General features: G+C 39.6%; 1 protein-coding gene across 3 annotated transcripts in view; it reads left to right on the forward strand.

The window, feature by feature from the left end:
• The window catches only part of plcg2 (phospholipase C, gamma 2), a 38,055-nt gene that overhangs the window by 12,830 nt on the left and 11,502 nt on the right, over positions 1 to 13,723 (forward strand). For all 3 annotated transcript variants that reach the window (XM_074631720.1, XM_074631718.1, XM_074631719.1), the window contains exons 6-24: positions 416 to 500; positions 798 to 878; positions 978 to 1,021; positions 1,124 to 1,196; positions 3,181 to 3,282; positions 4,636 to 4,754; positions 5,083 to 5,168; positions 5,362 to 5,479; positions 6,873 to 7,041; positions 7,142 to 7,237; positions 8,654 to 8,740; positions 8,870 to 9,039; positions 9,265 to 9,465; positions 10,368 to 10,490; positions 10,589 to 10,769; positions 12,349 to 12,417; positions 12,522 to 12,631; positions 12,801 to 12,897; positions 13,489 to 13,561. In XM_074631720.1, the coding sequence (XP_074487821.1) occupies positions 416 to 500; positions 798 to 878; positions 978 to 1,021; positions 1,124 to 1,196; positions 3,181 to 3,282; positions 4,636 to 4,754; positions 5,083 to 5,168; positions 5,362 to 5,479; positions 6,873 to 7,041; positions 7,142 to 7,237; positions 8,654 to 8,740; positions 8,870 to 9,039; positions 9,265 to 9,465; positions 10,368 to 10,490; positions 10,589 to 10,769; positions 12,349 to 12,417; positions 12,522 to 12,631; positions 12,801 to 12,897; positions 13,489 to 13,561 (2,084 nt within the window). The remainder of the gene's footprint in view (positions 1 to 415; positions 501 to 797; positions 879 to 977; positions 1,022 to 1,123; positions 1,197 to 3,180; positions 3,283 to 4,635; positions 4,755 to 5,082; positions 5,169 to 5,361; positions 5,480 to 6,872; positions 7,042 to 7,141; positions 7,238 to 8,653; positions 8,741 to 8,869; positions 9,040 to 9,264; positions 9,466 to 10,367; positions 10,491 to 10,588; positions 10,770 to 12,348; positions 12,418 to 12,521; positions 12,632 to 12,800; positions 12,898 to 13,488; positions 13,562 to 13,723) is intronic.

Genomic DNA, 13,723 nt, shown 5'->3' on the forward strand with positions numbered 1-13,723 from the left:
ACTTGGTAAAAGAAACTTCAAAATTAACAGGAATTACAATTCAGGTGTAAACCTTTTTAATGCAGCAACAAAACCTAAACAGGAACGAAATTGAATAGATCGGCCCCATTGTCACCGATATCCGATCCAGCTATTTGAATCAGTATCGGCCCGATATCTGATCCAGTATCGGTATCAGTGCATCCCTAATGTAAATGATCACAGGTAAAAACTGTGTTTTCTAATCTAATCAAATTTCAATATGTAAAACCTGTAGGAATGTGTTGCATTGCATGGCTGCTGATCACTTCCTTTGCCTTTTTAAAAAAATATATTTTACATACAATAACCCATATTGAATTCATTAAAGGTCATATTTATGATCATGGGGCCAGATGCACACATGATGTGTACCGTCTTTTTGTGTCTTTCCCAGCATCTCCATGAAGGAGCTGAAGGCTCTGCTAGCTTTGCTCAACTACAAGGCCCCCAGCTCTCGTACTCTCAAAGACAAATTCCTGGTACTCTTGTCTTCTTCTCTTCATGTCAAGTCCTCCTCATTGTTGTGTTTAATTAATAATATTGAATGATTTGTAGACACCTCTTTCTCTCTCTGGCTTTAAAACATGACTTCATGATTAAACTATACATAGACAACATATAGATGTGGACAACCAGATGATTATTAATCTATTCTACAATGCAATTTGCATAATTTCTATCAAATCAGAGATTGTAAATGACTGATTAGACATGAACTGATTTGGAAATATTCCAACTCTCTGTCTCAGTCAGTGCTTTTTGTTTGGCTTTCGCAGGAAGTGGGAGCAAAGAAAGACCGCCTGGACTTTGAGCAATTTCATAAATTGTACAACCTTATAATGTTTGAACAGAATGAGGTGAGTCTGAATTGATCACAGTAGAGTAAATATACACTCTGTATATTATTGCACATGTGTTTTTCACGCATTTTCATTCATATTATATTTCAAACTCAGATCCTGGATGAGTTCAAAAAGGAATCATGTGCTTTTATTCTGGGGTGAGCGCCTGTTTTTCTCTATTTTTCTCGTGATGTAAATGAAAGTTGTATAGTTTGTAGTTTGTGAGCATGTCTGTGTGTTTGCTCTTCTCCATTATACAGTAACACAGATAAACCAGATGCCTCGGCAGTTCTGCTCCATGACTTCCAACGATTCCTCATGTACCAGCAAAAGGTAAAAGAAGCTACAGTGAATGATTAGTGCGCCGGAGGTGTTGTTCTAACTTTGCATGTCTGACTCATTTTTTATCTGTCAATCAATTATTCTCTCATCCCCTTTCCCAGTAATTCATACTGTAACAAATAAGAGCTGCAATTATTTATTATTTTTTTTATCATTAAGCAATCTTTTATCTAGATTTTCGATTTATTCACAAGTCACTTAAATCTGGGGGTTTATTTTTGGCATTTTTGGGTAAAATTCCCCTCTCTGTCCTAAGCCCCTCCCACCAGACAAGCACAGGCACATACATGCACTTTTATGGCAAGCTGTTTTAACATTTAATAGCTGAGCTTGACTATGCCGAAATAACATTAGAGATATCTACAACATCATTGTGACTAGTCAAAATGACAGTTAGAGATATCTGTAGTTCAGTTCTGACTATCCTAAATAACAGTTACAGATATCTCAAACCTCATTATGACCAGTCAGAGTTGTTGTCATGACGTTGCTCATCAAGGCTTCCCATTGGATATCGGCCCAACAAAGCATCTGAACAGTGTCAGCAGAAGCTTTTGCTAACTTGGATAGTTCGGTAAAGTGTGAAAGATATTCACAGATTCAAACTTGCCGGATCAATAACTCATAAGAGAAACATAGTTAAAACACCAACGAGGGCTCTTTCTAACCGTAGTAAGGTAGACAACACGCTACATGCTTATTTTAATCACAACGAGCCTTTAGTTCTCCGAGCTGGACACATAACATCGGTCTCTATGTGCAGCCGGCTGTGAGACGCTGTGGATCAGATAGTTAGAAAATGACATGAAATAGAAAGAGCTCATCATCAAGGAATCTGTGGCCAACGAGAGTTTTGTTCACTAGAGAGTTGTGGTAGAAATTTACAGCGTATTGTAGATTTATTGTCTCCAGACACACTTTATAAACCCACACGGCTGCAGTGCAGCGCCATAGTATGTTTGAATAGCTTCACCTCCCACTTGCCGTAGCTGTTATTTATTACAGATATCATTTCGCCTCATCAAAACTCTAATTCTAGATATCTGTAATTACATTTTGACTATCCCTAACTCCAATTAGAGATATCTACAACGTCAACATGACTAGTCATAATTTAATTTTAGATATCTAAAAAGGACAATGAAGATATCTTCAGTTGAGGGGAATTAAAGATATTTGAACTGGAATTCTGACTAGTCAGAATTAAATTGTAGATATCTGAAACTGGAATCACGGATATCCATAATTCACATTGTGGATATCCATAATGACAAACCCCATACACATGAATGGCAAAAGTAGTTTGAATCGTACTAGTCAAAATGTAATTATGGATATCTAAAATTAGAGTTTTGCTTAGTCAGAATAGAAGTAGGGATATCTTGAATTAGAGTCTTGACGAGGCAAAATGACGTTACAGATATCTCTAATGAATATCTTGTCTAGCTATGAAATGTTAAAACAGCTTGCTATAGCACCTTAAAGAGTAACCTGTATGAGTAATAGTCATTCATGTCAAACATCATCATGATTGTGATCCCGATGCTGTTATATAGCAGCAATTTTATGACAATATGAGATGACTTACTGTGATCGAGGCTGTGGCAAGTTCCAACATGGCCGAAAAGTTTCAGAGATGGAGAGAAAATGTTGCTAATAGTTCACCCTTCTACTAACCGCAGCTGTTATGGCTGCGCTGCAGTGGTGAGCTCACACAGATTGTTAAACTATTAGAGAGATGGAGAGAAAATGTTGCTAATAGTTTAGCCTTAGTTGTAGCCTCCAGTTGTACATTTTTAAAATAGACATAGCTGCTAGGAACAAGGACAACCAAGCTGAACCAATACAGGTAAAGCATAGACAGAACTGTTATGTACACAAGCAGTGAAAGAAATAGGTCTACACTGACTGTTCACTCATTCTAACATTTGCTTTGATATCTTTCTCTCTTTTTTCATGTCCCTTCATCCCTCAGGAACCCTGGGCCAGTGACCTGAACCAAGTCCGAGAACTGATGACCACCTTCATTGACGACACCATGAGAAAGACCAATGATCCTGAGTTCACCGTCAGCGAGGTATTCTGCTCTGTTCCTGCAAGTATTGTGTGTAACAGAGATAGAATATGCGAAGATATAACAGACTGTGTCATGATCGCTACTTTTGTTGGACGATATATTATCCCAGTAATAATTGTGATAAATGATATTATTGTCATTTTAAGACCGTTTCACACCACTGATATAATGATAATATGGTAGCATAATAATGCTAAAGTACGCCCTTTCAAAGAGCAACGCACTTTATTCAGAATATTCAGACATTGGAATTGGATAATGAAAATTATAAATAAATAAAACTTAAATAAAATAAAACTACACAACCAAAACAAAAAATGAAATGGACTCTCGGGCTCTGTTAACAGCAATGTCTGCGCAATGCCCAAGTCGTATAATGGTAGGGAAAACCCTGCTGTTTATTCTGGCATCATGTTGGTTGAAATATTGGTGATTCTTATGTAAACAAACAGGCATGTAAACACAATATCAAGTCATCAAAAACAATCAAGGTCTTGTCCATATATCGTACGATACGTCAATAACGTAAAAATGATCGAGGTCGTGTCCATTGAGCATACGATACGTTGATAACGTAAAAATGATCGAGGTCGTGTCCGTATATGGCACGAGAGGTCGATAATGTAAAACGATCGAGGTCATGCTATATCGTAAGATAAGTCAATAATGTGAAACACTCAAGGTCATGTCCATGTATCGTACAGTAAGTTGATAACGTAAAAAAGATTGAGGTCATGTCCATATATCCTACGATAAGTTGATAATGTAAAACAATTGATGTCATGTCCATATATCGTACGTTAAGTCGATAATGTAAAAATGGTTGAGGTCAAGGTCAGGAGGAATAGTGCTGAAAGCTTTGTTGTTGTTTTTGTATTTGGAGTTTCCATCAGTTTACTCACTCAAGCAGTAATGAAGGTTATTGTTGTTGTGGGTCTTCATGTATTATTTTTTATGGTGTGGCTTTTGTAATATTTTTCCGGTCTTGGGCTTTCTAGATATTTTGTATTGTATTGCTGGTTGTTTTCTGACTGTTGTGGTCACGCCACCCCTGTTGTGAGAGGCGGTGTCCTGGCCGGTCATTCACAGATGAATCGTATTATTTAATCATGTATTCTCTTTCCTGATTGGTGTCTGTGCCTCACCTGAATGTTTAAAACTGGCATTACTGCTTGAGTGATCACGCTGATGATGGCTCATAGCTGAAACACGTTTTATCTGCGAGTGCCGGTGATTTGTTTGTTCTGTCCTTACCAATGACAGGCACCCAAGTTTTATCGTTACTAAAATGAATCACACAAATAACGCGGGACTGTGTTAACTCTTAAATCTGAACCCTTTCTCCTCCTCTAGTTCCTCAGTTTCCTCTTTTCCAAGGAGAACTCTGTGTGGGATGGAAAGTTCTCAGAGATCACCAACCTGGACATGAACAACCCTCTATCCCATTACTGGATCAGCTCCTCACACAACACGTCAGTATGACTCCCCCCCCACCTCCCCACACACACACACACACACACACTACACAAGTAATATTAGAACTATACATGTTATATATATATATTGAGTCTATCATATCAATGTATATATCTTTAGTAAATTGTTTATTAATATGAATAAAGCCATTAGTTACACATTATAAACCTCTTATTTTAGAAAATGGTACCAGATATCCTGCTAATTCACCAACAAGCAAACAAAACTAAAACACAACCTCCATAGCAGAGGTAACAATACATGACTAAGGTTTTAATTTTGTGAAATATATCCATAATCTAGCATGTCTCCTGTGTTCAACAGATATCTGACAGGTGATCAGATTCGTAGTGAGTCTTCCACAGAGGCTTATGTGCGCTGCCTGCGTCTGGGATGCCGCTGTGTTGAATGTCAGTATAAACCAGCCCTAGTGTGCTACACTTACATCACAGATGTATTTTATTTCACATTTGGGAGTTACATTGACCGCATTGGGCTCATTTAGGGCCATTTTACCCAGCATGAATCAGATTAGTGGAGGTATACAATAATAATAATTCATATTTTATTTTGTGCTTTGTGTGGTACTTTGTATCTGTCCAGTGGACTGCTGGGAAGGGCCCGGGGAGCCAATCATCTACCATGGCTGGACCAGGACGACCAAGATCAAGTTTGAAGATGTGGTCAAAGCCATCAACGATCACGCTTTTGTCACGTCAGAGTAAGAATCAAATAACACACTGTCAACATTATTTAATTTACAACTGGGCTGTTGTTGTACTGGGCAGCATCCAGGTCTCAATGTCTTTACCACGAGTTAGATAGAGGTTTGAAAAAAATAAGCGTCTAATTTCATAATTTCAAAAAATATTTTTTTTCTTTTATATTGATTTAATTATTCTATGAAATTTGTTAAGCAGCATTAGGCTAATTTACTCCCATTTATCTTTATTCTCTAAACTTGAATTGCTTAATGTCATTAAACTACATCGAGGTGTTGTTTTTGTCTGCGTGGGGGTACATAGCGCATATAGCGCTCCGCGTGTCCTTCTGTCCGTTTGCGTGTCACACTTTCGTTTCCGGAACAGAACTCTTAAACTATTTAACTTAGGAACCTCAAATTTGGTATGATGGTTGACAGTGTGGTCTAGTTGTGCCTTTTGGGGGTTAGAAGTCCAGGGTGCCCAACATTTTTTTAATTTTGGCCAAAGACTGTGATTGTTTACGACTTCAATTTTGTTTCCGGAGTAGAACTCGTTCCATTAGTTCCAAAAGGGCAAAACCTTTGGCCCTACTTTAGTAGGGGTCAAGCAGTGAGCGGGGGTGTGTGAGCCATGCTCGCTTTTGCCTTGTTTAATACACTAGTGCAAGGAAATGTTTCCAACATTGTGTTTTTGACTAAAGAAAAGGTGATTACGGTACATTTTTCTTTTCTTTTTTTAAACAAAATAATCAGAGGGACCGGACGGTGGTTGCTACACTTCTGCTACGATGCCGTCGGTCGGGACGCCGTTATCAGCGGTAACAACCATATGAGAGCAGTGCAGAGCAGTGGCGATTAACAAGCCAGTGGGAGACACACACACACTGGGACTCATATGCTCAAACTTAAATATGACCAGAACCTGTTCTTAATTCTATATCCAAAAACATCCAGGCTATCAGCCTTTACTAGAATGTATGGCTTACTATATGTTTCAGATTAGTCATTTTGAGTTAATTTAGAGGAAGATAGAACCAACCCAGTTTGTCATCAAAATGTGTAATAGCCACGTTGCTCCACAGCTGGTTTGCTTAGAGCATTTGACTACTTAATAGTCTTAACTTTTGTAAATGAGCTCAGAAAAAGGTCCTATTGTTAATAAGCGTTAGCCTAATTGACTGTAAAGGTTCTGCAAAATAGGAGACTGACAATCAACAGTTAAGTCAATGCATGTAGCCTATTAATTTATGTTTTAGCCTGTTATTAGTACAATATTAATGCATTCAAAAAAATTCTGCTCACTATGCACGCACATTGACATCCCTCGTGGCCACCTCCAAACATCTCTGGGCCACGCCAGTTAAATATTCCTAGAAACGCCACTGGACAACCATACCTCTCTCTCTCTCAGTTTCCCAGTGATCCTGTCCATAGAGGAGCATTGCCCTTTGGAGCAGCAGCGTCAGATGGCTCGCATCTTCAGAGAAGTGTTTGGAGACAAACTGCTGACTGAACCTGTGGAGCAGTTGGCTGAGCAGCTACCTTCACCTACACAGCTGAAGGGCAAGATCATACTCAAGGTACTGTGTGTGTGTCTAAACAGTGGAATTGGTATGACAAACGATTTTGTTTTGTTGTAATTACTAATGACTGTGCTCTCCTTCTGTCCTCCGTGCACAGCACAAGAAGCTTAATGTGGAGGGAGGAGGAGTCACTAGAGACTTCAAGAAGGGGCAGAAACAGGGAGATCTGGATATCTGGGACCCTGTGGACCAGGTACTGTCAGAGGGGTCAAATGGGTATGGCAAGGTAGCTGAGGCTCCTTAACTCGTGTTAACCACTTCCTAACATAAGGATGATCGGTGTTGATCTGTTTTACATCACACCTGGAGCCTGTATCACAAAACAAGGTCAACCTTTTTGTGATCAAGCTGGTTATCAACTAATTTATTTAAAGCAGCAAATATGATTTAAAAAAGTTATTTTTTGACAGTAGTGCATGAGACTATGAGGTGAGACATGAGGTAATCTGAAAAAAATCATGTTCCTCTGTGTGCTCCGGTGTCCTCTGGTGTCTTCCGGTGCTCCTAATGGCATCTGAAAGATTTCACAGACAAGAGGAAAACAACCAATCAGAGCCAAGCTCGAGCCTTGCTGTCTCTGAGCAGCTGTCAATCTCCGACCGAACAGTCAAACTAGGCAGCGCTGATCAAATATGAATCAATATTCTGTTACTGTAATGCCTATTTCTCTCCTCAAATGTTTTCAGAAACATCTTGTAGTGTACTGGTTAGCTGTAAAATGAGAAATTTTGTGACCCGGCAGCCATGTTGAGATCTGCTGAGGAAATACTAAACCCCCAAGGAAGAGCGCCGGTCGTTGATGCCAATTTCCGTAGTGGCCAAATGGCGGTACTACAACTTCCGTGTCAGTCACGTGATGCCATTGGGCCCAAAAATACTTTTTCCCATAGACTTACATTGGCAAAACTGTAACTTTTTTTTGAGGTGAATCAACTTCCCAGTACGAACACTCTAATAGTCCTTATTTAAATCATTGGGCCCTAAAACTTGTAAAATGCACTAATAGCTGAATCCAGAGTTATTACCCTTCCTCCGTTCATGTGAATGAGACCCAGACCGAGGCTGGAGCGAGGGCTGGGAGGCGGGTTTAGCAAGCCGTGACGACAGGGTGACGGCTGTGACCCCGTGACCGAGCCATGTAACCGAGCGGACGCTATTGCGCCTGCTCCATGGTTCCAATGGATACTGAAGATGGCCGGAAGATCCGGGTACTTTATCGCTCAGAAGTCGAGCCATATTTTCTTCATGCGCCACTGAGCAACTCTCATAGGAATGGACGTGGCCCCGCCTCCAACGCTGTATCCAGTTCTCTTTATACATCCATAACCAGCCAGAGCACACACTCTCATTTTACAGCTAAACAGCGCCTGATCCGCGCTACTCACGCAGGCCGTGTGGCTGCTCAAACCGGTTAACTTGGGTGCCGAAATAAAAAGCAAGAGGTTCCGCAACGCACACTGTTCATGCATCACTGAAAAAAATCTCATTATTAATGTGAAATTATTTGCGTATACTTCCTACAAATATGTGTATTATTTTTTATAAGAAACAATATTCCTTTATTAGTCCCATAGTGGGGACATTTTCAATTTTCATTTCTCTTTCTCAGCGGTGGAACAAGCACTTCTGTGTGATCGCTGACGACAAGCTGTACTATGGTGAGGAGTACGAGGAGGAGGAAGAAGATCCCAAGAAGGTAAAAAATACATTTTTTGCTTTAACTTCTCATTACAAAGTAAATGTTTATTGCACAATGTAATACCAGTCTTGCAACCAACAACAAGAAACAATAATAAATTGTATGTATTGTTCTTGTTTTTCTCAGATCCAGGACATGCACTGTTCAGAGCCCTGGTTTCATGGTCGCCTAAAGGAGGGCAGGCTGATGGCCGAGCGACTGATCCAAGACTACTGTGCAGAGACTGGGGGAAGAGATGGCACCTTCTTGGTTCGACAGAGTGATACCTATGTCACAGACTTCACCCTCTCCTTCTGGTACAACATCCAATTTCTTGATCTCATGGCCAGCCCAACCGAAAACTTGAGGAATGTAGTTTTTGTGTGTGTGATACACTGTCCCATTGCAGGGGCCGCCTCTTTAAAAAGTCGAAATTTTAGAATGTTTTAGCTTTTACTGCTTTTAGGTTATTAAAAAGGTGTGTAGTATATTTGAATCAATTGTATGTATCTGTAAGCACATGTCTTCTGCATGTATTTCAGGCGCAATGGGAGAGTCCAGCATTGTCGTATTCGCTCAGGTTCAGAGGGGACATACAATTATTTCTACCTGACGCCAAACCTGCACTTTCCCAGCGTATACTCCCTGATCCAGCACTACAGAGACAACCCGCTGCGCTGCCAAGACTTTGAACTGCGCCTGACTGACGCTGTACCACAGCCCAACCCACATCTACAAAAAGGGTTTGTCATATATGAACAAATATAAGTCTGATACATCAATTTTGGTCACAGTAAGGTTGTCAGAGTGGACAGGACTTCATAGAAGTTGTTCATAGAAATGTCCCTGTTCTGCTTTGCGGAACAACTAAAAGAGAAGAACCGGAGGATCTGAGGGGCTTTCCTGGTTCATAAACCAAAAGCATTTCTGCAAGGTAGTCTGGTGCAAGGCCATGTAGTGCCTTATAAACGAATACAAGAATTTTAAAACCAATACGTAAACTAAACAGGTAACCAGTGTAAAGACTTTAAAATAGGCGTAATGTGTGCTCTCCTTTTGGTTTTAGTCAGCACTCGTGCAGCAGAATTTTGAATTAATTGTAGCTGATTTATTGCATAGTTTGGTAGATCAGAAAGGTGAGCGTTACAATAGTCCAGCCTGCTAGTTATAAAAGCGTGCATCAGTCTCTCTGTGTTGCTCAGAGAGACTAGAAATGGTCTCTTATGTTTGTAACTTCTAATGGAGCGTTGAGCAGCTATAGCCTCAAGTATAGATGGGGAGCAGGCTGGTAAGCTCACTTCTTTCTAACTCCACACCCCCCGATTTTCTCAACCCACCGATGAGCACCTAAAGTAAACCTTTATATATAACTATAAATATGACCTAAATTTGATTTGAAAGTACAATGACTTTCATACTGATGTTGGTTTGGTAAAGCTTTACCTCTAACATTTGCTTTGCATCAACCACAAATGCAATTTTCACATTTCATATTCACTCTCATACACCCACAGAAGCACAGTAACTCTTTCCCCTCTCTCTCTCTCTCTCTCTCTCTCTCTCTCTCTCTCTCTCTCTCTCTCTCTCTCTTGAATCCATTATGAATATGCTTTAATGTAACCATAACTGTGTGTGTGTTGTGCAGGTGGTTCTACAGTAACCTGAGCAGAGGTCAGGCAGAGGATTACCTGCTGAGGATTCCTAGAGACGGAGCCTTCCTCATCCGACAGAGAGAAGGAGAAGTAGACTCCTTCGCCATCACATTCAGGTGCAATCACACTTAAGACTTTATTTATTTTTGCCATATATATATATATATATATTATTATTTTTTGTATGTGTGTATCGATCATCTCTCTCTTTCAGAGGTGATGGTAAGGTGAAACACTGTCGGATCCAGAAGGAGGGCAACATCTACCTGCTGGGCACCACGACAGAGTTTGAGAGCCTCGTGGAGCTGGTCAACTACTTCAGGAAGAAGCCGCTATATCGCAAGATCAAGCTACGTTACCCAGTCACCCCCGAGCTGGTGGACCACTTCAGCACAGTGAGTTTACTGTAGCAGATAGATGTTGTTAAATAAGTGCACAATGTGACCTGGGATGTGATCTAAAAGGGTAAAAAGGGCATTTTTCATTTCATCTCGACTTAAAAGTAAAAAAATATGATATTATGTTATTGGATTATAATTATTGATGCATTAATAAGGTACATGTGGGGCTTATTTTTCACTATATACCCTGCTGGGTAGCAGTCAAGTCTTATCTTCATTCATAATAATACATTCTAATGTATTTACATTATTGTATTATTAATCTGAAGTGGCAATTCAACTACTAATTACATTTTTCAAATAAATGTAGTGAAGTAAAAATTACAATATTTGCCTTTACAATGTAGTGGAGTAGAAGTATGAAGTACCATCACATGAAACTACTCAAGTAAAGTACAAGTATCTCAGAATTGTATTTCAGTACAGTACTTGAGTAAATGTACACACTGTAGTTACATTCCACCACTGTTGTGGAGACATTTCACTCTTCAATGTCAATCTGCTTGTGGTGCTTGAATGAAGTTCACAAAAGTCATTAGGATTCATAATCATGGAACCATGAATGTCTGTGCAAATATTTGCCAATCAATTTAGTAATTTATTTAGGATAAATAAGCACTTTGACATGCTGGCGGTGCTATATGAAAAGTCAGTGAATCACCAAAAAGACAATAGGATTCATCCTCTGGTCCCCATGAATGGCTATGCCAGGGGTCAGCAACCTGCGGCTCCGGAGCCACACGCGGCTCTTTAACCCCTCTACAGTGGCTCACTGTGGATTTTTAAAAAATGGAAATGAATAACTGTTTTTTGTTTACATTTTCATTTATATTTATCATTGTTGTAGGTCTATGGTACGACGGAGTATAAGGGCCACATTGAGGAAAAAAAATAAATCTGAGATTTCGAGGATAAAGTCATAATATTATGAGAATAAATTCATAGTTTTACGAGAAAAAAGTTGTAATATTATGTAAATAAAGTCATAATATTATAAAGTAGTAATTTTAAGTTACGTTATGACTTTATTCTCATAATATTACGACTTTTTTTCTCGTAATATTATGACTTTATTCTGGAATTTTTTTTCCGTCAATGTGACCCTAATACTCCGTAGTACATTAGCATTTTGGCCCTCACTGCATTAGACTTATATACTATATACTTAGACTATAAACTGTGTTACCTTCATCACAATGTTCAGATGTTTTGCAGCTCCAGACAGATTCTTTTTTTTGTTGCCTAAAATGGCTCTTTTGACAGTAAAGGCTGCTGACCCCTGGGCTATATGAAATGCTATGGCGATCCATCCAGTAGTTGTTGAGATATTTGAATCAACTGACATCGTCATCCCTAGTGCCCCACTGCTAGTGTGGCTAAAAACTGATATTACAAATAAAATGAACATATACAGTACCTTCCAATGCATCCTAAAGTCACCTTTTATTTTGCTAATCCTTTTAGCCCCGCTACTGGACATTTAAGACTACTATCAGTTCAATATATGTTTTCTAAACCCAATAGCATGTCATCTGCTCTGACTGGTACCTAACAGTGTATTGTGCCAATACAGGAGAAAGACTGTGCCTGTCTGTATGAGATGAAGACCTACGTGGAACCCAACGAGATTGAGCCCTCACTGGTGTGTATTCACCGCTGTACTCTGTCAGCTTCGGCTCTCTGTTGTCTTGTGCAAGTTCCTTTGATGAAGACATTCATGATTGTGTGTGTGTTTGTCTCCTTTAGCCACGAAGTACAGTTAGGGCTGTATATAGCTACCAGGCTGTAAAGCCGGATGAGCACACTTTCAGCAAAGGAGCTTTGATACACAACGTAACAAAGGATCCCAATGGATGGTGAGTCCACACACACTCTCATCGGTCGAGTCTTTGCCATATCTTAGGAATTAGTCTCTTTATTCCCCTGCATAATGCATGTTCATCTGCATATACTTGGCTAACATGGTCAATTGCAAACACACACAAAGAAGTGTTCACATTGCACTCATCATTCTATTCTCTACAGGTGGAAAGGTGACTATGGTGGAAAGTTGCAAGGTTTCTTCCCATCTAACTATGTAGAGGAAGTGTCCAACAACACCAAACCTGAGACCAAAGGACAGGTGAAGATAAGAGTTTAGGTCACAGTTTAAATGAAGGTCAATCAGCATAGAGAGGCAAAGTCCGTCCCCTTCCGGTGGACCACCATGGGATCTTATTTCAGAAGAAATATGGACAATAGTCAACGGAGAGAGATAAATATTTTTTGATCCCGTTTGAATTACGCCATGAATCACACATATGATGTTTGCCAATTTTAAAGATAATTTTGCAAGTCAAGAAAGTCTCATTTTGTTGTAGGTTTGTCGTCGACATCGTAGCTTCAGAGAGACGTCACTTACGTGACTTTTGGGTGTGTCGTCTTTCTAATTACGTATTTTCACAGTCCGATACTTCAACAGTTTTATAACAAACTGAGACTTTCTTGACTTGCAAAATTATGTTTTAAATTGACAAACATCATATGTGTGATTCATGACGCAATTCAAACGGGATCAAAAAAACATTTGTCTCTTGCCGTTGACTATTATACAGAAAGTATATTTTCTATAACAAGGTCCCAAGGTGGTCCACCGGAAAGGTTCGGGACTTAGGCTCTCTATAGTGATTCACTGAAAATAATCTGTATGTGTTTGTGATGTGTATTAAAACAGGACATGGAAGACAACCCACTAGGTGAACTATGTAAGGGTGTTGTAGACATCTCCAAGTGCAACATCCAAAACTGTGAGTTCTTTTTAATGTCTGATGCATTGCTTTACATTCACATACTCCTGAGGTTGAAGGATAGTTTAGTCCTAGAATCAATACTAGAGTACTTCCTTGTTTTATGAATGAAGCGGTACAGTACATGAGTTGAAGCAGCGGCACTGTCTGTGTGCTTCACCA

This window comes from Sebastes fasciatus, chromosome 4, assembly GCF_043250625.1.
Source record: "Sebastes fasciatus isolate fSebFas1 chromosome 4, fSebFas1.pri, whole genome shotgun sequence".
Taxonomy (NCBI): domain Eukaryota; kingdom Metazoa; phylum Chordata; class Actinopteri; order Perciformes; family Sebastidae; genus Sebastes; species Sebastes fasciatus.